The sequence below is a fragment of the Microtus oregoni genome, unplaced genomic scaffold (assembly GCF_018167655.1).
Source record: "Microtus oregoni isolate MIOR12 unplaced genomic scaffold, Mior012 000000F_ref0000247, whole genome shotgun sequence".
NCBI lineage: Eukaryota > Metazoa > Chordata > Mammalia > Rodentia > Cricetidae > Microtus > Microtus oregoni.
Window position 1 is genome coordinate 80,925,959 of NW_024543059.1, and position 22,176 is coordinate 80,948,134.

At 43.7% G+C, this 22,176-nt stretch overlaps 1 protein-coding gene across 1 annotated transcript; it reads right to left on the bottom strand.

Annotated features, from left to right (window-relative positions):
- Positions 1-1,007: 1,007 nt before the first annotated feature.
- Gclm (glutamate-cysteine ligase modifier subunit) lies at positions 1,008-21,641 on the bottom strand. The gene is made up of 7 exons (XM_041657580.1): positions 21,158-21,641; positions 11,656-11,721; positions 7,708-7,792; positions 5,803-5,862; positions 5,048-5,250; positions 2,928-3,042; positions 1,008-1,721 (listed from the first exon to the last, which is right to left on the bottom strand). Exons 1-7 carry the CDS (start codon positions 21,281-21,283, stop codon positions 1,552-1,554), a joined length of 825 nt encoding a protein of 274 aa, XP_041513514.1. The 5' UTR covers positions 21,284-21,641; the 3' UTR covers positions 1,008-1,551.
- Positions 21,642-22,176: the final 535 nt, after the last annotated feature.

Consider the following 22,176-nt stretch of genomic DNA (forward strand, 5'->3'; position numbering starts at 1 on the left):
GTCGCCATGTAGCTGCTGAAGGAGACAGATGCCAGAACCTTAGTGATAGGCCACAGCCTTGTGATAATACACATATTAATAGAAATGGGTTAACTTAAGATATAAGAGTTAGCTAGGAATACGCCTAAGTTATTGACCAAACAGTGTTGTAATTAATACAGTTCTGTGTGATTATTTGGGTCTGGGCAGCTGGGAACAAAAGAGCAGCCTCTGCTTACAACATTATAAATGTGATTTATGCCATATGAAAACACATATATTTCCAAATTTAAGTTACCTATATATTTAGCATTATGTACAATCAGTGTAGTTATAGGCTTTTAGTTTGAATTCTATTTAAGTTTTAGCAGGCAACTCAGTTGGTTTCACATAATTCTAATTGAGAAAGTCATCCAGTTACCATAAAGACTTACGTAGGATAAAGGTCTACTGTGTTGACTTAACATAGATAATAGTTTTAAGTTGAAAATCTCTGAGCAAAATGTTTTACAAGGCCTATGTTTAAGAATACTGACATACAAGATCTCTTTTAAAGAAAAACCAAGACTGGGTAACAAGCACAGATTTGCAGCCTAAGACCCTTTGGTGTGTTACAGGTAAGCAGCATGGCTTCTTTGCAAACTTTCAGTTTTTACACTAGTATAAAATTAAACTGAATGACTCCCCTCAGTCTTTCCTGGCTTTATTCTCTCCTCGTCAGTAATAGGTAGAGACCACACATCTTATTTAGCTGACTCTCATAGTCTCTCCAGGGCCACAGTGTCAAGCACAATGGACCCAGAGAACGTTCTTGAATGCGCAGCAACACAGCAAGAATGCACTGAGAGCCCCAAAGAACCTGAAGACGACAGTGGTTCTTTTTCTAAACCCCCAACAATACTGCCAAAGCATCAGCCTCTTTCTCAGATCCACTTTGGCTTGCCTTTGTAAATAATAGGTGAAAAGAACATGACACAGAGCACATGGTCAAATCCCAGTTAGTAAGAACACACAGATTAAGTTTCCACTCATGGATCAAAGAATGAATTTTATTTACATTACTAGTAGATCGCAGCTGCTGTAGTTACTCTGAGATAGATTATTTTGCCAATGACAGGAAAAAATATCTTCCAGTATCTTGTTTAACAACTGTAATTTAATTGCTTAGTTATAGAGTATAGAGTAAGAAGCAATTAATGAATCTTGGAAATAAAAAATATGTATATATCACCCTGATGCCCAAGCCAAAATATATCTAAAAACAAATTTTCTTGATTTCTATTACTCATAAAAATAAAGGAAATATATTGCAAGTACTTTTCTTTATAGACAATTTCAGTTAGAAAACAATAGTTTAATGAAAACAATACAGTGGTTCCCGTGAGTGCTGAGGCAAAGGCAGAAGTATTCAAACCTTGACAACACACTGCCAGACAACTGAAGATAATGCCTCAACGACACCTGTTATAGGCAAGAGCTAGATTTTTTTACACATCTCAATTTTCTCTTACGAATTTTTTATCTTATGTCTGAGATAAATACAGGTCAATAAGTTTTGAGCTTGAGTTGTAGTTAAGAACCCCTTCTTTTGGCTTGCAAAATGTAGCCTTTTGACTTGATAATTCCTCTGCTTTTCACAATGACGGAATATCTCAGCAGCCACAATGGCACCCACTCCTGGGCTTCGATGTCGGGGATGCTTTCCTGAAGAGCTTCTTGGAAACTCGCCTCAGAAAGCAGTTCTAAAACAGCAATCCCAACAAGTCAGGTCTGAAGACAAAAGCTCTTGACTATGTAAGTAAGCATTTCAACAACAAAACTGAGTACAGGGTCAGAAAGTTAGCTGCTGGCAGCGTGCTTGCCAAGAGTGCACCTGGTATTGTTTGCCCCACCCACATAAACCAGCTCTGATGGCACAGAGCTGAAACTAAGCACTTGAGGGTGGAGGCAGGAGGATCAGAAGTTCAGGTCATTCTTGGCTATATAGTGGCCTCCAGGCCAGCATGGCTGCAGGAGACCCTGTCTCAAAAGATGAACAACAAAACTGAATATAAAATACACGTATCCTCTAAGCTGAACTACAATATTAAATGCCATCAGTTCTTTTAAAACGCATCCCTGCACCCCAGTCTCTTTAGTTCATAACTTTTGGTTAGGGAGTCTGGAGTCTGCAATTTTTGAAGATCTCCAGGAGATTCTAATGTACAACCAGGGAAAATACAAGAGAGTCCAAAGGGAAAAAAATCATTCCTAACCCTATTAATAGCATTTCTATTACTGTATATTTCATCAGATTTTTTCTAGTATGTGCTCATCTACACACACACACACACACACACACACACACACACAGAGAGAGATAGAGAGAGAGAGAGGATGATTCGCACAATATTATATTTAATTACATGGGAAAATAATAACACAAGCACAAAAAGGTGTAACTACAGAAGAATTTAACTCCCCATTAGTATATCTGGTATATATCATAACATAGTCTTCAGCACTGGCAAAAAGAAATCAGTTTTACTCTGAACTTTTGCTTTGGCCACAGCACAATATCTAAGTACATTCATCAGAGCATTACTCCCATTGCTTAGGAAAAAAAAGAAAAAACAAGTGGTGTCTAGAGAAATGGTTTAGTTCATTCCCATGCTCTTGCATAGGATCCTGCCAATTGATTTACAACTCCACCACTGCAGAGACAAAACTAACGCTGTATGTTTTAAATTAACAATAATATTTACATTTAACAACACTGTACACTTATCATAGCACACACTTAAGATTTCAACATTTGTTTTCTTTTTGTGTTCCTAAAATTTGTGTGCACAATGTTGGGATCAAACCCAGGCTGTGTGCATTCTAGGCAAGCATTCCATCATTGGCCTGAACCCCCAGCCCCCAAACAAACAGCTTTTGTCCTCCATAAGAGAAAACATCAGGCTTACCTTTTGGGTCATTATGAGTCAGTAGCTGTATGTCAAACTGTTTAGCAAATGCCGTTAAATCTGGTGGCATCACACAGCAGGAGGCAAGATTAACTTGATTACTATTTGGCTTTACCTAAAAGTGGAAATAAAATGAACTGTATTAAATTATGTCATATAGAACACAGAAAGCAGAAAACTAATATTCACAGTAGCTAAGAAACAGAACCAGTCTATATGTCCATCAACAGAATGCATACAGAAAACATGATCCACAAACACCATGAGTTCCAGTCACCAGAGAGGAAAGGAAACTGTGACACTGGCTGGGCAATAACCAGAAGCAATCACGTGACTGAAGTAGGCTGGGCGCAGAAGAGTCCCCTGCACGTTCCCTCATGTCAGGCTCTGTAGACACCTGTCTATGAGTCTAGGGCATTACTTAGAAAGCGGAGGGAGAGCTCTTGACAGGGTGAAAGAGAAGAATGGACTTCAGGGAGGAGGAAAGGAAGGAGCCCCCCAACGAAGTATGGTGAGAGGGGAATTAATTAGAACTTAGTATACTGACATATATATATGAAAATACTATCATGCTAGCCTATTGCTTTGCATGCTTAGTTACACAATTTTGTGTCTTCGTCTGCACATATGTGTAGAATGGTGCATGTGGAAGTCAGAAGTTAGTATCAGGCAATTTCCTCAGTCACTCTCCTCCATATTTTTGGAGACAGGGTCTCTCATTGAACCTGGAGCTCACTAGTTCAGCCAGACTGGCTAGCCATCCATCGATCTCCAGGGAATCTTCCTGTCTCTGCCTTCTCCAGGAGCTGGTATCACAGGTAGATGTTACCTCAACAGATATTTTTAATGTGTGCTTTTTTGGGGTGCTAGGAATTGAACTTAGGTCCTCATGCTAATATAGCAAGTACCTAACTAAGTCACTTCCCTAGCCTTCACTTTTTTTTTTTAAATATTTATTTATTTATTATGTATACAATATTCTGTCTGTGTGTATGCCTGCAGGCCAGAAGAGGGCACCAGACCTCATTACAGATGGTTGTGAGCCACCATGTGGTTGCTGGGAATTGAACTCAGGACCTTTGGAAGAGCAGGCAATGCTCTTAACCTCTGAGCCATCTCTCCAGCCCCTAGCCTTCACTTTTTAAAAAAGAAAGCAATAAATTTTAGAACATAAAACCATATTTGACAATTCTTCACTAATAGAATACTTTTGCATGACTATCTGTATTAATATATGCATTCCTAATCCATGTTAGTGATAATGAGGAAAACAGGTTGAGGGAAAAACCAATACATAATTATACTTACCAGTAAGATTCAAATTAAAGCCTGCTGGAATAATTAATAGTCCAGTACATCTGACTCTGAAGCAGTGATTCTAAGTGTAATGGTTTTAGCAACAGGGAATCTATCTTCAAGGTAGACACTGAATCTCAAGATATAAACTGTGGCTACTATGGCTACTACTCAGGCATTTAAGGAAACTCCTAACTTCCAGCAGCTGTACTGGCTAGCTGTTATATCCTTCCTAGATCACTTAGTCCCCAGCTGTATCTTGGCCACATACTGCTACCAAGTCAACAAGAGAAGGAACAATGCAATCATCCTGCTTGTCATCAACTCTGAGGAAGCAGCTAAGAATGAAATAAAAGAAATAGAGACAAGATATAGGAAATAAACGTAGGGTGTGGGTAACCTCCCTCATAACTTTGTAGGTTCACAGAGTGGAGAGATGGCTTTATGATTTCTTCTCCACATCAGGTTCTATAGACTAAGTCTAATACCTCTTACTTAATAGGAAAATATTGTTACATTTATTTCCTTACCTAAGAAATCAGAGCCATAATGCCCACAGTGTAATATTTTCAGCACATGTAAAACTGACTGAATGGTTTTAATTCACTTGCTCTGAACACTTAGCATTTAGTGTTTCCTTCTTTCATTTTAAGCAGGATGAATACTCAGTTCAACAAGACATACCCAACTCCAAACCTAAGCTCCTACTGCCTTAGATAAAGCCCGTCTCCGAGCTCCCACGTGTAGAGTCAGCCACAGTGAACATGCACTAATGCATGCTGCTCCACAGCTGTAGCAGGTGTTGACATGCAGACGCCCTCTACCTGTGCCCACTGGTACAGCTGCTCCAGCTGTGTTTTGTCGAGGTCAGAGGTGCCGATAGCAACAATTTTCTTGCTCTGCACTAAGTTTTCTAGCTCCTCCCAGTAAGGCTGCAGATGCTCCAAGGAAAGGTTCACTCCATCTTCAATGGGAGGCGAAGCAATGATGACAGAGTCCAGCTGCGCAACTCCAAGGACTGAGCACGCTGACGGGAAGGAAGACATGGAAAGGACAACTGTGTGTTACAGGCTAGAAACAAGTATTACCGTCTTCAGCAAAGTCCACTGAATTCCATGTCATGAACTAGTTTTCTGTACAGTAGATTATTGCATAATTTACCTGTCATTTACAACAGGTCTCTAAGTGCCCATTCACCTACTTCTCTGTGCAGCAGACAAGAAGTCTCTGACCTGCCCTCTTCCTTGTAGTTTTCCTTCTTTACTTTTATCTAACCAGGTGCTGGAAATGAATCCACAGTATTTGTACTCTGTTGTCTCTGATTTTAGTATTTTATCTATAGTATAATATTTAAAGGCCTAATAATGATTACAAAGAAATTTCATCCTCAAGCAGAGAACATTAATACATCTTTTACACTTCTATCAAATATCACTGTATGTAATTAAAAATTAGTCCTATGCAAGTCTTTAAAGCTTGGCTAGAAGTTTAAATGGTAAAATTGAAATCATCTTATCTTCTTTATCTAGATTAAAATAATTAAAGTCCATTTTTATGAGAGGGATAAATTTTTGCTTACCCATGTCAACAGCACTTCTAGTTGATGATGAAGAATTTGATCCTACAATGAACAGCTTTGCTGGGTAACAAAGAAAAAGTCGATCACCCCATGTATCCACACCTCATTATTACTTATGTGTCCGCATCCTACTGTGCACTCCCATGGCTTGAGCATGTCTGAGACCTCAAAGCCCACCTCCACAGTGCCACACTTGCTCTGACAAGGCCATACCTACTCCAATAAAGCCACATCTCTTAATGGTGCCACTCCCTATGAGCTTATGGGGCAAATTACATTCAAACTACTACAGCACTTAAACAGTGACTAGCGTTCAACATATGCAACAAGTGTCCTTGTGTACTTGTTTATCTGTCCCCTCTTTTCTACTACCAGATCTTCCTAAAATATCTAGGTCCTGCTGCTTCTCCTGGCAAGCAGCCATTGGAGCTCCCTTAGCAGAGAAGTCCAGCGTTAGAGTCCATGATACATGCTGAAAAACTTTCCCTGGTTGAGGTTCAGCTTGATGGTAATGCATTTGTCTCACATGTGTAAGGCCCTAGGTCTTATCCTCCTCCTCTTGCAACAAAGAAAATCCCCCCATTACTAATTCTTGGTCCCTATATTTCACCATCTGGAATGGCTTTCTCTCTCTCTCTGGAAGGTAGGGTACACTGAGATAGAAAGAGGCAAGCTTCTCTTACGGTAAGAATTTTATTACCTATCAAGATTCTCAAACCCTACAGAAATGGAGGACAACCTGGAGAAGGCTCAAGACAGTAATGAGCTACATACAGGCAATCACACAGGAATGTTGGCTTTACTTCATTTCCTACACAAGCAGTGATGTGAAGGTAACAGAAGAGACAGGTTTCAGAGACAGGCACGCCTTCATAGCCTGCTGGTTCATCAACTCACTGGCTGAAAGACAGCTTTCTTTTTCTTTCTTAACTGGTGGGGTCTCATTATGTTGCTAGGCTGGATAAAACTCCTAATCCCCGCATCAGCCTCCCAAGTAACTGGAACTATTGTTATGTGCTAACTTTCATGCTAATTAATGTTACTGGTGTGATGGGGATAATAGTCCTGATAGGTTTGTTTCAATAAATATGAGGAAATATAATCATAAAGGGACAGTTCAGTGCTTAGCATAAAGTAAGACTCCACAGATGGTATTATGATTGGAACGAAAAGGCCATTCCTATTTTATAATCCCGTCATACGTGTTCCTGTCAATGTTAGTAATAACAGTTATTCTTTACTACTTTGTGGCAAGCACTGCGCTAGCTATGAGCCTCTTTTGTTCTTTCATCCATACTATAAAGAAGCCTGTAAAACAATTGAATCCCATTGTAGAGATAAACAAACTGAGGCTCAGAGAGGCTGAACACTTGCTAACCCTAGACTATTCTAGTCAGTAACCTACACACCCAGGAACTTGAATCTAGGCAAGCTCAGGAGTTACTGAGCTCTGCTACGCTGCCTGTAAGCTGAGGGCAGAAAGTGTTAGCTTCCCACCACTGACTCAGCAGGCACGGACACTTTTGGATGTACGCATACATCACTCTCCCCACAGAGCTGGCTGCCCAGATTTCCTTCTGGACTCCAGGCAGCGTCTGCACTGCTCACCAGCACCCAGGAAGGGGAGATCTGTTCGCTCTGCAGACGCTGTTCCTAACCATCCTTTCCATTTTCTACTTGAACCTTTCCACTGCTGAGTACACATAAATCACAAGAAATGGAAACATCAGCACTCCATGGTCCTCAGCTCTGACTTCCTATAACCCACTCCTCAGAGCTGACATTAGACTGGCCTTCGTCTGGTTTCCTCACTAATGACCGACCCCTGGCTGTCAGGAGGAAGGATTCACTCTCATGTCCCTCAGTTCACAGCACGGGAGAGTGACCGGTAAAGGGGGCGCTTACCAGACACTTTCATTTCTTCTCTTTCATCGGGGTTTATCTTCTCAACTGCGTGGGACACGGTGCATTCCAAGACATCTGGAAACTCCTGCAGGAAACACAAAGTTCAATGGACATAAAGTTAGTCCTACTGGTGGTAAAGTCTCTGATTGTCCTAAGCATTTCAGACGCAAAGATCTTTTTGACGTCTAATGAACTTTCTAAGCATAAAGTGCAGATGTTGAGAGAGAGAATTTCTATTTTCTGTAGAAAAAGTCTCATTTTGACCAGGTATTCCAAAAATTAAAAAAGCAAACAAACAGAAGAGTGTTATGTGAGGTGTAAGAAGAAAATTTTACTTTAAAATCAATGAAAATTACCTATTTTGAATAATGGCATGTTAAAATCTTTTAAAAATCTTTGATATACAAAGTGTCTTAGTTGCTATTCTATTGCTGTGAAGAGACACCGTGACCAAGAGAAAGCATTTAATTGGGGGCTGCTTACGGTTTTAGAGAGGTAATCCATGGCTATCATGGCAGGAAGCTGGCAGGCATGGCACTGGAGCAGTAGCTGAGAGCTTTACATCCTGATCCACAGGCAGCAGGCAGAGCAAGAGACTGTGCCTGGCATGGGCCTGTGAAACCTCCATGCCCACTCCCAGTGACACACCTCATCCAACAAGGCCACACCTCCTAATGCAAAGGTTCGGTAGCCTTACTTGAGCGGACTGACACATCTCCTAGTGATGTGCAGGTATGGATCCAGCAAATGCCTTTTCTCAGTAGCTGTCTGCAAGAACCACCAGGAGCATGTGCTTTCAGTTGACAGTATACCTTTACAAATCCAACTCTCCAGTCCTCTGCATAACTTAGTTAGAAGGAATCCTGATCTCTCTCACACAAAACATCAGACTGGTCTACTACATTGATGATATTATGCTGACTGGACCAGGTGAGCGGGAGGCAGCAAACACTTGGAACTTGGAAGCACCTATGTATATCAGAAGATGGGAAATAAAACCAACCAAAATTCAAGGGTCTTCTACCTCAGTCAAATTCTTAGGAGTCCTGTGGTGTAGACCCTGCAGAGACGCCCCTTCTAAGGGGAAGGGGAAGCATTGCACCCGGCCCCTCCCACCACCAAGAAAGAAGCACAGCAGTTGGTGGGCTTATCTGGATTCTAGAGACAGCAAATTCCTCACTTGGGTGTGTGACTTTGGCCCTAGTACCAAGTGACAAAGAAAGCTGCTGGCTTTGTGGGGGGGGGGGGGCTGTAACAGGGGAAGGCTCCCCAGAGGGTCCAGGCTGCTCTATCACTTGGACCACATGACCCAGCAGACCCTATGGTATTTGTGTCAGTGGCAGATAGAGATGCTGTTTGGGGCCTTTGGCAGGCCCCTATAGGTGAATCAAAGAAGAGACCTTTGGGATTTTAGAGCAAGGCTCTGCCATCATCTTCAGACAACTGTTCTCCTTTTGAAAAGACAGCTCCTGAGCCTTAGTGGTAACAGACTGTTTTACAATGGGTAACCAAGTTACCATGAGATCTGAGTGCCCATCATGAGCTAAGTATTATCAGAACCACCAAGCTATAAAGTAGGAAGTGCACAGCATCAATCTACTATCAAATGGAAGTGTGTATATACATCATCAGGCTCGAGCAGGTCCTCATAGCACAAGTAAGTTACATGAAGACGTTTCCCAAATGTATATGGTTTCTACTCTGGTTACAATGCCTTCTGCTCCCATGCATGTACCTATAGGCTTCGGCGGTGAGCCCTATAATTAGAGAGAGAGAGAGACAGACAGACAGACAGACAGACTAGGCCTAGTATGGGATTCTGAAGGTCAAAGCCCACTCCCCAGTGAACACACCTCATCCAACAAGGCCAAACCTAATCCTTCCCAGCAAACATAAGAGCCTATGGGGGGGGGGGCATGCTCATTCAAATCACCACACCAATTTAAACGAATAAACCATATTAACATTCTTTTGGACTTCTAAGTCATCAAGCTTTAACCTGTTAAGGTAACTTAGCTGCTTTTCCTTCAATAGATTTTTTAAGAGCAACTGCGGGTTCATAGCAATGCTGAACAGGAAGAACGGAGAGTTCTCATTCACCTCCTACTTCTACACATACTCTGCCTCCCCCACTGTCAACAGTCCCATCCAAGTGCATCACCTGCAATCACTGAGTATGTAGCCTTCCCAGAGTGACTGCACGTCAGGTTCCTTCATGTCTTTTCAGGACTCAGTAATGTATCACTGCCGGGATGCACCACACTGTGTATCTCCATTTGTCTACTGAAGAACATCTAAGCTACTTCAAACTGTTATCAACTGCTAATAAAGCTGGCACAAACATCCATGCATGGGATTTTGTAAGCATAAATATTCAAGTCCTTTGGGCAGATACCAAAGCATAAGACTGTAGGACAATAGTATATTCAGTTTTGTAACTGCAAATATTTTAAGTTAAAATAGTTATTTTCTGATATGGGATTCCCCTATGTTTGCTGTGAATATGTTTTATTACCATTGGTTAATAAAGAAACTTTTTTGGCCTATGGCAGGGCAGAATGTAGGTAGGCGGGAAAACTAAACTGAATGCAGGGAGAAAGAAGGTAGAGTCAGAGAGACACCATGTAACCACCGAAGGAGTAACATGCCCGCACCAGTAAGCCACAGCCTACTGGCAATACACAGATTAAGAGCTATCTAGGAATACGGTTGAGCCATTGGTCAAACAGTATTGCAATGAATATAGTTTTTGTGTGATTATTCGGGTCTGGGTGGCTGCAAAAGGAAAGAACAGTTTCTGTTTACAGTCTCCTTCAGTATAATTTTTTAAACGGCAAGGACCACTCCAATACATTACAATGAATGATCTATTAAGATAACAATAAAAAGATAGCATCTATCAGTTAAAAACATACTGCTTAAGATTTAACAAAACAAATAATGCCTTCCTTGTGGCTCCTGCATACATTATGATATCCATTACAAATCAGTACAAAGCACTGACAAAGACAGACACAGATAGCAATGGTTATTTCAGATAAATAGACATTAACCATTTCTGTACAGCACTTAGATGGTTAAAAAAAAAGAATGTCCAAAAGGAACCACTATATATATTCTTAGTTTAAAACAGTTTTGCTATAGCCCACACTGGCTTCAAACTCAATTCTCTTGAATTGAGTTTCTCAAGGACTGGAGTCATAGACATGTGCCTGGTTGCTCTTCCATGCTTCCAACTAGTGCATGACTAAACACAAGTCTTTGTCTCAGCTGGATTTTAGAGCAGATGTAGATACTTACCGGGACTGGTAACTTCTTTGGAAATGGCCAGGTACATTTAATGAAATATAGTTCCTTACTGTTTCATGAGAAACTGACATTTAAAAAGTTGTTCCTAGGGGCTGGAGAGATGGCTCAATGGTAAGAGCATTGCCTGCTCTAAGGTCCTGAGTTTAATTCCCAGCAACCACATGGTGGCTCACAACCATTTATAATGAGATCTGAGGTCCTCTTCTGGCCTACTTGCATATATGCAGACAGAACACTGTACAAATAATAAGTAAATAAATCTTTAAAAAGAGTAGGTTCCAAGACAGCAAAGGCCACACAGAGAAACTCTGCCCCAGAAAAAAAAAGTTGTTCCTAGCTATATTATTGGGGTGACATTCTACCAAAGAAACCTACCAGCCAAGGTGGGCTGTCATTCTTATACTAGACCGAGACACTGGTGGGTGAGGAACTAAGCAAGAAAAACCAAATGGGGAAGCAACTGTAGACCAGACTTCTGCTGGATGCTCGGCCCCATGGCCGCTTCAGCAGAAGAGCACAAAGGGCTGGCTTTATGGCGAACTGCCTACTGGACTTCACTCACCAAACTGAGAAAGTCAACTTCCTGCTTACACCACATCTGCTTAGGCCTGCAGATTTCTGCATTCACATTCCACTTACCCGGATCAAATCGGGGCTGATTTGGGAACTCCACTCATTCAAGGTCTTTTGGATACAGTCTCGAAGCTGCAAAAAGCATCGTTTTCAAAGTTAATCAACAGCTCTCCATATCCAGTATTCAGTAAAGATGCATTAGTAAGTGAAGGAGGGGAGGAGGTGTTAATAGAAAATGCTAAGCAACCCAGGCTTAATCCTGTAAGATTTTTGTCTCCTACACTATAAAGTCAAACCTTGCTCTTATTTAGTTATTCATTCATTCATTCATTTTTGAGGCAGAGTCCACATGGCCCTGGCTATCCTGGAACTCACTCTGTAGACCAGGCTGGCCTCAAACTCACAGAGATCCTCCTGCCTCTGCTCCCAAATACTGTATTAAAGCATGTGCCACCACACCTGGACCTTGATTCGCTCCTGGCTGAAAGTAATAATCTCATTATTTTGATGGTGATTTTGTACCAGTGAAACTTTAAGACATTAAAGTATTTATAAGTAAACTACGACTTTATTTCAAGAATAAAGTTATAAAAAGACGTGGGCCAGGTTGTAGAGCACAAAACTCTAATTCCAATATTCAGGAGGTGGAAGCAGGACAAGCTCTGCATTAAATAATTGAGCCTTTGGATCTAAGCGTGGAGTGTGAACAGAAATCACATAAGTCCCTGTCCGTACGCTACACTCCTCAAAAACAAATACTGTGCTGCTCTGAAGGCTCAGCAGTTACGAGCACTTGTCTGTTCCCAGCACCTACATCAGGCAGCTCACAACCAGCAGTAACTCCAGTAGCAGGGAACTAATGCCTGCTTCTGGCCTGTGGGCAACTGCATACATGTGGTGCATACACAGATAATCAGCACAAACACACACATACACATAAATAAAATTTTAAAAAGTAACAAAGAGTAAGTATGGCCAGAGGAACTTCTAAATAAGATTTACCTGAGTTAGATTATTTATTATAAATTCAAACCTAGGGCTGGAGAAAAGGCTCAGTGGCTAACAGCACTGGCTATTCTTCAGAGGATCCAGGCTCAATTCCCAGGACCCATTCTGCAGCTCTCAAGTGTCTGTTACCCTCAGTTTCAGATGAACCAACACCCTCTTCTGACCTCCACAGTATCAGGCACCAAAGTGGTGCGCTGACATATATACAGGTGAAACACACATATACTTTTTTAAAATCAATCTTGGTTCAGGGACACAGTGCAGTAACAGAGCAGCTGCCCAGCATCCCTGAGGCCAGCCTTTGATTCAGTCTCCAGCACCAAAACATGTAAACATTCAGACTCTGAGCTCAATCATGGATCTGCCAAAGACTCTTTGAACAACCAGAACTTTCATTTTAACATTCCAATCGCTACATAATTCTACAGCCTGAAAAGCTGTCAGCATGAATCACCTCGCATCATGACAATGTGTAAATCATCTCCTAACACTTCTTACCTTATCTCCAGTGTTTTTATAATTTTTATACTAAATTAAAATATGCATTTGTATTTATCTCAAAGTTAGTGATAGTGGTCTCATATAAGATGTATATTTATTTAATGAGCAAAGACCTAGATATACATAACAGAAAAAATTAGAAAATGCTATTTATTACTATATTCTAAGCATGCTAGTGACATCTATTAGAAAAAATATGCCATTTCATTATTCACTAAACTTACTTTTTTTTTTGGGGGGGGGTTTCGAGACAGGGTTTCTCTGTGGCTTTGGAGCCTGTCCTGGAACTAGCTCTGTAGACCAGGCTGGTCTCGAACTCACAGAGATCCACCTGCCTCTGCCTCCCAAGTGCTGGGATTAAAGGCGTGTGCCACCACCGCCCGGCTCACTAAACTTACTTTTAAGTTTTTATTAGATTTACTAATTTTATTTTATGTGTGTTTTGCCTGCATATATGTATGTATACCATGTGTGTGCATGGTGCCCGTGGAGATCAGAAGGCACTGGGTCCCCTGGAACTGGAGTTACAATGGTTGTGAACCACCAAGTGGGTGCTGGAAATCAAGCCCCAGTCCTCTACAAGAACAAGTGCTCTCAGCTGCTGAGCCATCTCTGTAACCCCTCACCTAACTCATTTTTAAAATGTATTATATTGTTTTATTGTGTATTGACAGACAGGTCTCTCCTACAGATGTGTGTCAGGAGTAGGTCTCAGGCTGTCCTGCCTGGAGGCAAGCACTGCTGAGCCACGGTGTGGCCTGGCCCTGAACTTACTTCTGATCACTCATTAACCAACTCAGCAGCTAAAAGTCACCACTTTAAAGCCAGCCGAGGGCACAGAGGTTCCGATGCCATGGCGATCAATGGAAAGGGAAATCAGTAACTAAAAGCCCGAGTTGCAAAAGCATTTTCTTAATGGCAGTAGGGACCAAACTTTGGAACTCACTATTTCACCTATGACTGCTTATGATAAAGATTAATATGACATGCATTTTACCTCTTAGTACAGATAATTACAAGAGAGAAGAGGGTACCATTCAAGGTAACAGAGCCACTTAGGTTAATATTTGTGCCACCCACAATAACTCATCTAGATTCAAGTTACAAGATCTGTATTGTTATGCAAAGCATAATTAAAGTTAGATGAAAACTATCTGATAATCTTTTCCACACAATTACTATATATATTTCTTTTTTTTTTTAGTTTTGGAGGCTTTTATTTTGTTTTTTAGCTTACAAAGAATTAAGTTTCATTTCTGTGTTTTTTCAGAACAGAATTTGCTGTTCCTTTCCTCCTTATTCCCATTCCTCCCCTTCCCTCACGCCCTCCTTCCTCAATTCCTCTCCACTTAGGTGGTGGCGCACGCCTTTAATCCCAGCACTCGGGAGGCAGAGGCAGGCGGATCTCTGTGAGTTCGAGACCAGCCTGGTCTAGGTCTACAAGAGCTAGTTCCAGGACAGGCTCCAAAACCACAGGGAAACCCTGACTCGAAAAACCAAAAAAAATAAAATGAAAAAAAAAAAAATTCCTCTCCACTTCTTGCTACACACGACCTCTGCCGTCTTCAGCACCTCCTGTCCTCCTCATGGCCGTCTCGTTTTAGCCTATCTTCTCTCACAGCTCCTATTTACACAGCGTATGTATGGAAGAAGTCAATGTCCTCTTATAAACCAGTGAGCACCGACACAGCAGGACGGATTAGAGGTGAACAACCGATGAGCAGCGCTTTAGCTCCCATCTTGAAGTATTTTAAGGTCCTTCCCTCTGGGAAGACGACTGGTTCATACAGTAAGGCCCTGCTGATGAATCCCCCAACCCAACAAGACAAACTCACCTTTAAAGAAGTGGCCTCTTGGCCGGGCCGTGGTGGCGCACGCCTTTAATCCCAGCACTCGGGAGGCAGAGGCAGGCGGATCTCTGTGAGTTCGAGACCAGCCTGGTCTACAAGAGCTAGTTCCAGGACAGACTCCAAAACCACAGAGAAACCCTGTCTCGAAAAACCAAAAAAAAAAAAAAAAAAAAAAAAAAAAAAAAAAAAAAAAAAGAAGTGGCCTCTTTTCTGAAAGCATATTTGCAACAAGTATTTAGTAAATGGACACCAGGCCCAGATACAATACTAAAACCTCCTGCGCTTTGAGTTGTCATTCTAGAAGTGACAACAGTTAGAAGAAATTAATTGTGGGCAGTGTGGGAAAATTCAGAAGAGCACAAGGAGTGTTCCAAGGGCAGGAACTATAACCTAAAAGAGAGTGCACAAAGACTTGACTGTGAAGAAAGACCTCGGCGCGGAAGTAAGTGAGCAGTGAAGTGCGGAAGTAAGTGAGCAGTGAAGTGATGTGGAAGAAACTCAGGTAGATGAGCAGTAAAACCGAGTAGTGAAGTATAGTCTACGCAGGGAAGCAGTGTGGACTGCGCTTGACCGGCGCACAGTGTTTACAGAAGGAGTGGGAGCAGGCACACAGAGAAATTTGCCTGTGAATCCTGTGGCTCCTGGAAGCTTCGTGTATTTTTAGGGAGAAAGTAGTATCTCTCTGATTTAAGCTGAAAGAGATCTATCTGGCTGTTCTATTACAATCCACTGGAATTGTCCAAGATAAAGTAGGAATTCCCACCAGTAACAGCAATTCAAAAATAGTGATGGCTTTCCAAGAGCCATAGCAGTGGAGGGAAGCAGGAAGTCCCGGAAGTGCATTCATGGCATCAGTAGGGAGTTGAAAAGTGACTCCAATTACCGAGTCCAGGTGACACAAGCCTGTAATCGTGGGGAGTCTGAGACAGGAATGTCATGATTTTGAGACCAGCCTGGGCAACGTATTTGAAGACTCTGTTTCAAAGAATGAATGACGAAATGAGTAAGTAAACAAACAAAAGGGAAAGGAGGGTGTAGGGGAAGAAAGGAGAGATGGAAGAAAGCAAAGCAGAAAGAAAAGGAGGAAGGGAGGGGAAAGAAGAAAGGAAGGAGTAGAGACAGATTATATTGCTTTTAGCCACAGCTGCTAGGTGACAAGTACCACTGAGATGGGAACAAAGCATGAAAAAGAATTGCAGAAGTGAGTTTTGGATATATGAGGCTGGTGGTACCTATGGTTCAATCCCACTCAGAACTCAGACAGCTCAGGCAGGGCGTGCATGTGGCAGCAGATCTCTAAGAGTCTGAAGTCAGCAAGCTCTATATAGTGAGTTTCAGGCCAGTCGGGTACACAGTGATTCCTTGTCTCAAAAACAAACTGAAAGTTACTGCCGATGCCCTGAGTAAAGAGTGGAAGAGTAATAAGGTGTGATCAGTGGTGGGGATGGCAAATGAGGTCTCTTCATGAAGCAGGCTGTCTTGACCTTCATCAGTGTGGACATGCTGTTGAGCAAGGGGCATTCTTACTATAGACCGAGGAGAACTGCAGCAAGAAAGCGCATGTCTGTTTGGGGTGCATTCTGGATGCCAATTTGAACGTTCTCAACTTGGATATTGGAGAGAGAGAGAGAGAGAGAGAGAGAGAGAGAGAGAGAGATATTCCCCGACTGCCAGATCCTACTGTGCTGCGACAGTTGAGGCCCAAAGAGCTAGCAGAGCCCTCAGCCTTCTCAAGCCCTGTGAAGATGAGGTCCACTAAAGCTGCCATAAAGCCCTTAAACAAAGAAGGCGAGAAGCACCCATGGTTCGCCATCTTGTCATTCTACCTGGAACACAATCACCAACTGCTCTGAAGAAACAATAACTAGGAAAAATGAGGCTGCAGAATACACTAAGCTTTTGGACAAGAGAATGAAGAACGCCAAGGAATAACATCAGGGACAGACTGCCAAGACATGCAGGCTGTCCTCGCTGAGAGCCTCTACTTCTGAGTCTGGACAAAATAAGAATCTCTGAGCCATCCTTCCTAGCCCATCTCCTTTGTGCCCACCTCTCCTGCAAGAGGCCCTGAGAAAAGGTATTTAGTTGAAGCACAAGACAAAGACTTGAAAATAGCAACTGTTCAAGGACCTTAAAGAGGACGTGAGTAAATGTCTTAAAATGAAGAAGATTGTTACTACACAGCTGAATATGAAAACAGCACAGAATATTAAAGTAGTAAATGTCTGAATGAAGAAGATTGTTACTACACAGCTGAATATGAAAACAGCACAGAATATTAAAGTAGTAAATGTCTGAATGAAGAAGATTGTTACTACACAGCTGAATATGAAAACAGCACAGAACATTAAAGTAGAACTGAACAAAGAAGTAGAATCACTAATGACAACCCAGACTAAAATAAAACTCAAAATGAAAAATGTAGGCTATCACACAAAGCTCTTGGCGATGAGCGCCTCATTCAGCTTACCTCAGAGCAGCCACTTCTGAGAGCAGATGGGAAGTAACAGACTAAACAGGACAATGTTTACAGAGTACAGACTTGGAACCCGAGCCCTAAGTGATGACTTCATCTCCTCAGAGCTCAGGGATCTGGGCAGAGGTGGAGAGACTGAAGGAGCCAGAGGGATGGGCGACTCCAAGCACACACAAGACTGAGGCACACACATATAAACTCACAGACCGTGGCAGCACACAAGACCTGTATAGGTTCAAGCCAGACGGGTTCCCAGCACTAAGAGAGGGAGTGGACCTTGAAGCTATGTGCAGTTGATACCAACTGGCAAAGAGAAAAAAAATCTGTTTTCTCCGACGGAGTGTCACTGGGTCTATCAACCCAACTCCAGGGCAGGCCCCACAACTCCTCGGCTTTTTTTTTTGTGAACTGTTTTGCTTTGTCTTGTTATGTTTTGTCTTACTGGTCTTTTGTTTGTTCATTTTGAGGTTTGGTGGGCTTTTCTGTTTTTTGAAAAGAGAAAACAAAGTTGGATGGGTAGGGAGATGGGGAGGATCTAGGAGCAATCACAGAGGGAAAATATGATCAAAATACATCGTTTGAAAAAATAAATAAAAAATATTAAAAAATTCAAAATAATTAAGAATCTTTAAAAGTGAAAAAAAATGATCAGGCCTTGAAAACAATTGTTTTCCAATTTCCTTAATCTCATCAGTGAAGCAGAACTGTTTCAAACAGCACATTCTTTATGCCGAGCCTGAGGAGACGGCTCTGGAGGTAAATATCTGCTGCACAAGCATGAGGACCTGAACTCACATCCCAGCACCTAGGTGAAAGCCAGGCATGGTGGTGGGGGCCAGAACCTGTCGGGGGGGGGGGCATGATGGAGTGAGACAGGCTAGTCTAACCAATCTGTGAGCTCTGGGCTCAGTGTGACACCCTGTCTAAAAATCAAGATTGAAAGTAATAGAGGAAATTATCAGCCACCAGCCTCTGAGCTCACACACAGGAGAGAATTCTGTGTAGAAACAAAACACACCCACCACATTCTAACGACTCTGCTATGACTTCCTCACAACATGCTGAACTTCTAGGGGCTTCTCCTCAACATGTTCAAGTTTTAGCTTCTGTCCGACTCTTCTGAAACATCCTGAGTAAAGCACTACAGACCATGACAAATCCCTCTGAATAGGGCTTTTCACACTGCACATGACTGCACTTAAGACTCCATCTTTAAAGAGCTGGAGGGATGGCTTGGTGGTTATGAGCGCCTACCGCTCTTGCAGATGGCTCAGATTTGATTCTCAACACCTGTGATTCCATGGGGATCTGACACACCCACATGCACAAACACAGAACATAATTTAAAAGTCAATAATATTTTTATAAATGGCAAATAATGTTGAGGAATAAGAGTCATTGAACTAGCTGGGTCACTTTAGCGCAGGTTATTTATTTATTTGCTTATTTGTGTTTGTTTCTTTGAGACAGCGTTTCTCTGTGTAGCCCTGGCTGTCCTGGAACTCAATCTATAGATCAGGATGGCCTCAAACTCAGAGATCCCTGCCTCCAAGTTCTGGAATTAAAGGTATGTGCCACCATACCCAGCTTAAAAAAAAAAAAATCAAGTTTTACAAAGTCCAACAGGATTGAAAAAACGTCTACTACACAGTATGCAGGGATTAATAATCTTTTGTGCAACCTGTTCCTAATGCGGGGATAAACACACATGTTGTGTAATGTTTTATTCTTTTGTTTTTTTGAGGGGCCCACCGCCCAGCTCCCAAATAAATCACACACAGAGGCGTATTCGTAGTTATGAATGCCTGACCTTAGCTTCCTTCTTGCCAGCTCTTCTTAACTTATGTTATCCTGACTACCTTTTGCCTCTGGGTTTTTATCTTTCTATATTTCTGTATACCTTTCTTTACTTCTTTCTCCGTGGCTTGCTGTGTAGCTGGGTGACTAGCCCCTGATGTCCTCCCCTCCTTGTTCTCTTACGCCTTCTCTTTCTCAGTTCTCCTATTTATATTCTCTGCCTGGCAGCCCCACGCCTTCTTACTCCTGCCTGGCTATTGGCTGTTCAGCTCTTTATTAGGACCATCAGGTGTTTTACACAGGCAAAGAGTCACAGAGTTGAACTATTGCAGCATAAACAAAAGTCACAAACCTTAAAATATTCCCCAGCGCACATAGAAACAGAAACCTATGAACTGAATGGATAAAATTACTTACTATTCTCGGTCAAAAATTTTTTGAAAGCCTCTCTAATGATGATTGAGAGAGGTACTGAAATTCTCGCAGAATAAAACATTAAAAAAATTGAAAGTCACTAGTGTGTTATGGTCAGATAAGGTAAGAGAATGTTTCACCCAGTACATTGGCACTCATGGCAAAATGCCCTACTGAACTCTGGGCAGGGAGAAATGAGGGCGCTCTATACCAAAGTGCAGTAATACCTTCCGGAGAAATAGGCAAAGTGGGTAGCTGAACAAAACACACAAACTTAGCTGGAACCTGAACACACACGGCCTAGGCTAGGGTCTCAGGTTCCTAAATCTGACTGCGCAGGCTCTCAGCTTACACCAAGAAGGATGCCAGGTGCCGCTGTATACTCTGTCTCATTAGAAGATCCGGGGCTTGTCTCCCATCACAGACACTAAGGTTACAGTATGACATCACTTCGGAAATGTATTCTTTCCTCAGGATGTGTTTGTCTTTCTGATGGTGTGGTTGATTAACCGCCTGAGGATTTGCATATACCATCTTTCACTTCCCACAACTCGATGACAGGATATTACTCAGGGTTAAAGTTACAGACAGGAAGACGCTCTCAAAATCTACAGCTCCTAAATGTCAATGTTTTGTTTTTAAAGCATTCCTATTTATCTTATTTAGTGTCTGAGACAGGGTCTCACATCGTAGCCCAGGCTGGCCTCTTGCCTCAGCCCATTAGTCTGGGTATCGGAGCAGTGCACCACCATTCCCAGCTTATTACTTCCAACACATAACTGCACATCGATTTTGTTTTAAGTGCAAACGTGTTTCATATGCAATATGCCTCTGCAATTAGTTGCATGGTTCATGGAGAACTATTGGCCCAGGAACGGGCCATTAACACAAATGCCACACGTTTTAAATTCTACATTAAACTGTCACTTCCAGTAATTAGGGTTTACTGGGGGAGGGGATTAAGACAGGATTAGCCCTGAAACTCACTTATGACCAGGTTGGCCTCGAACTAAGAAACCCTCCTACCTCTGCCTCCCCAGGGCTGGGATTTAAGGCGTGTGCCACCGTGCTGTTAGTTCTGAAGCAAATAAAATGTTAACTTCCAGTAAGTACCCCAAATCCGAACTCAGCACAATAGATAAAGAAACTAATGTCAATGATGTCAAAGTCCAGAGTACTTGTTGGTTCATCTATCACCTAAATATTCCTTTAGCTAGCTAGGGGAGAGGGAAGGACGATGAGGATGCGGGGCTGCAGTGGCTCTGTCCAACTTCCCCAGCCAGGCAAGGGACCCGGTGAGCTGGCGAGTTGGGAGATGAACCAAGAGACTGGCGAAGGTGTCCCTCGCCTCTCGCCAAAGTGCAGTGGCACCTGCTACCGCGGGCTAGCACCCAGCTCACCGCGACCCCCCACCCCCACCCCGGGGACAGGCTCCGGGGAGGGCCGAGCCCGTCCCCACCTGCCCGAGGCCCGTGGGACGTCCCGCAGCCCCCACTCCCCGGGGCCCGGCCATCGCGCTCACCTCCTCGCTGTGCGTGGACGGGCACTTTTTCCGCAGGCGGCCCCAGTTGAGCAGGTTCCCCGTCTGCAGGTGCAGAGTGCTGGCCCGCGCCAGGAGCGCCCCGGCCGCGCGGCTGTCGGTGCCCATGGCAGCTGCCGCCTTGAAGGGGGTGGTGGGGGAGACCGGAGAGCGACGGGGCCACGGACGGGGCGGGCTGGGAAGACGGAGGCCACGCAGGGCGCGGTGTCCCAGGCCCGAGAGGCGAGCGCGAGGCTGCCGACTCCGCGCGGCCACAGCCCGGTGTGTGCGCTCGGGCCCGAGGAGGCCGGGCGGCGACCGAGAGGCGGTCCCGGAGGGAGGCGCTGGCGCGGAGGGCCGCTGCGGCTTCGGCGGCCACCGCCGCCAGGAGGGAGCTGTTTCCTGGAAGACAATGACTAAGCAGAAACCGAAGCCGAGAAAGTGCTTCGTAACCGTTACTCGTCCCGCGGCGGCCCAGGGGCGGGGCGCGGAGGGCCGGCGGGGCGCAGGCCCGCGGGTGACTGGCCCTCGGCCTGCGGCGGGCGTGGCGCCGGGCGAGCGGGGCGCGGGCGGGAGGCGCCGCGGGGAGCGCAGCGCGCGGAAGGGCGCCCCCTGCCGGCCAGAGCGCGGCGCGCGGCCTACGGCGCCGGCGCCTCCGGAGAGTTCACGGCCCCCGGGAAGCGCTCCCCAGCCAATGGCTGCCGCGCTGCGGCTCTCGGCACGGCCTCCTGATTAGACAGCCCGAGATCCATCTTAGAGGGCCCGCTTGGTTTTATGTCTCCTAGGCGGGTGGGCACGTGCCGGCGTCCCCTTCCCCGCGCCCTGCTGTGCTTTTGTTTTGCTTTGCTCAAGAATCTTTCTCCCGAACTGGTGACTCTATTTGCTGGTACTGTATGAAGTCAGAGAATACACTATCTTTCCCTTTCAGAAGCCTATAGGCCTAAGCCCACGAAACGTTAAATAATAAGACTACCAAAGGGCGGTTAGTTTCCAGATAAGCAAAAAGAGCAGATGATGACAGA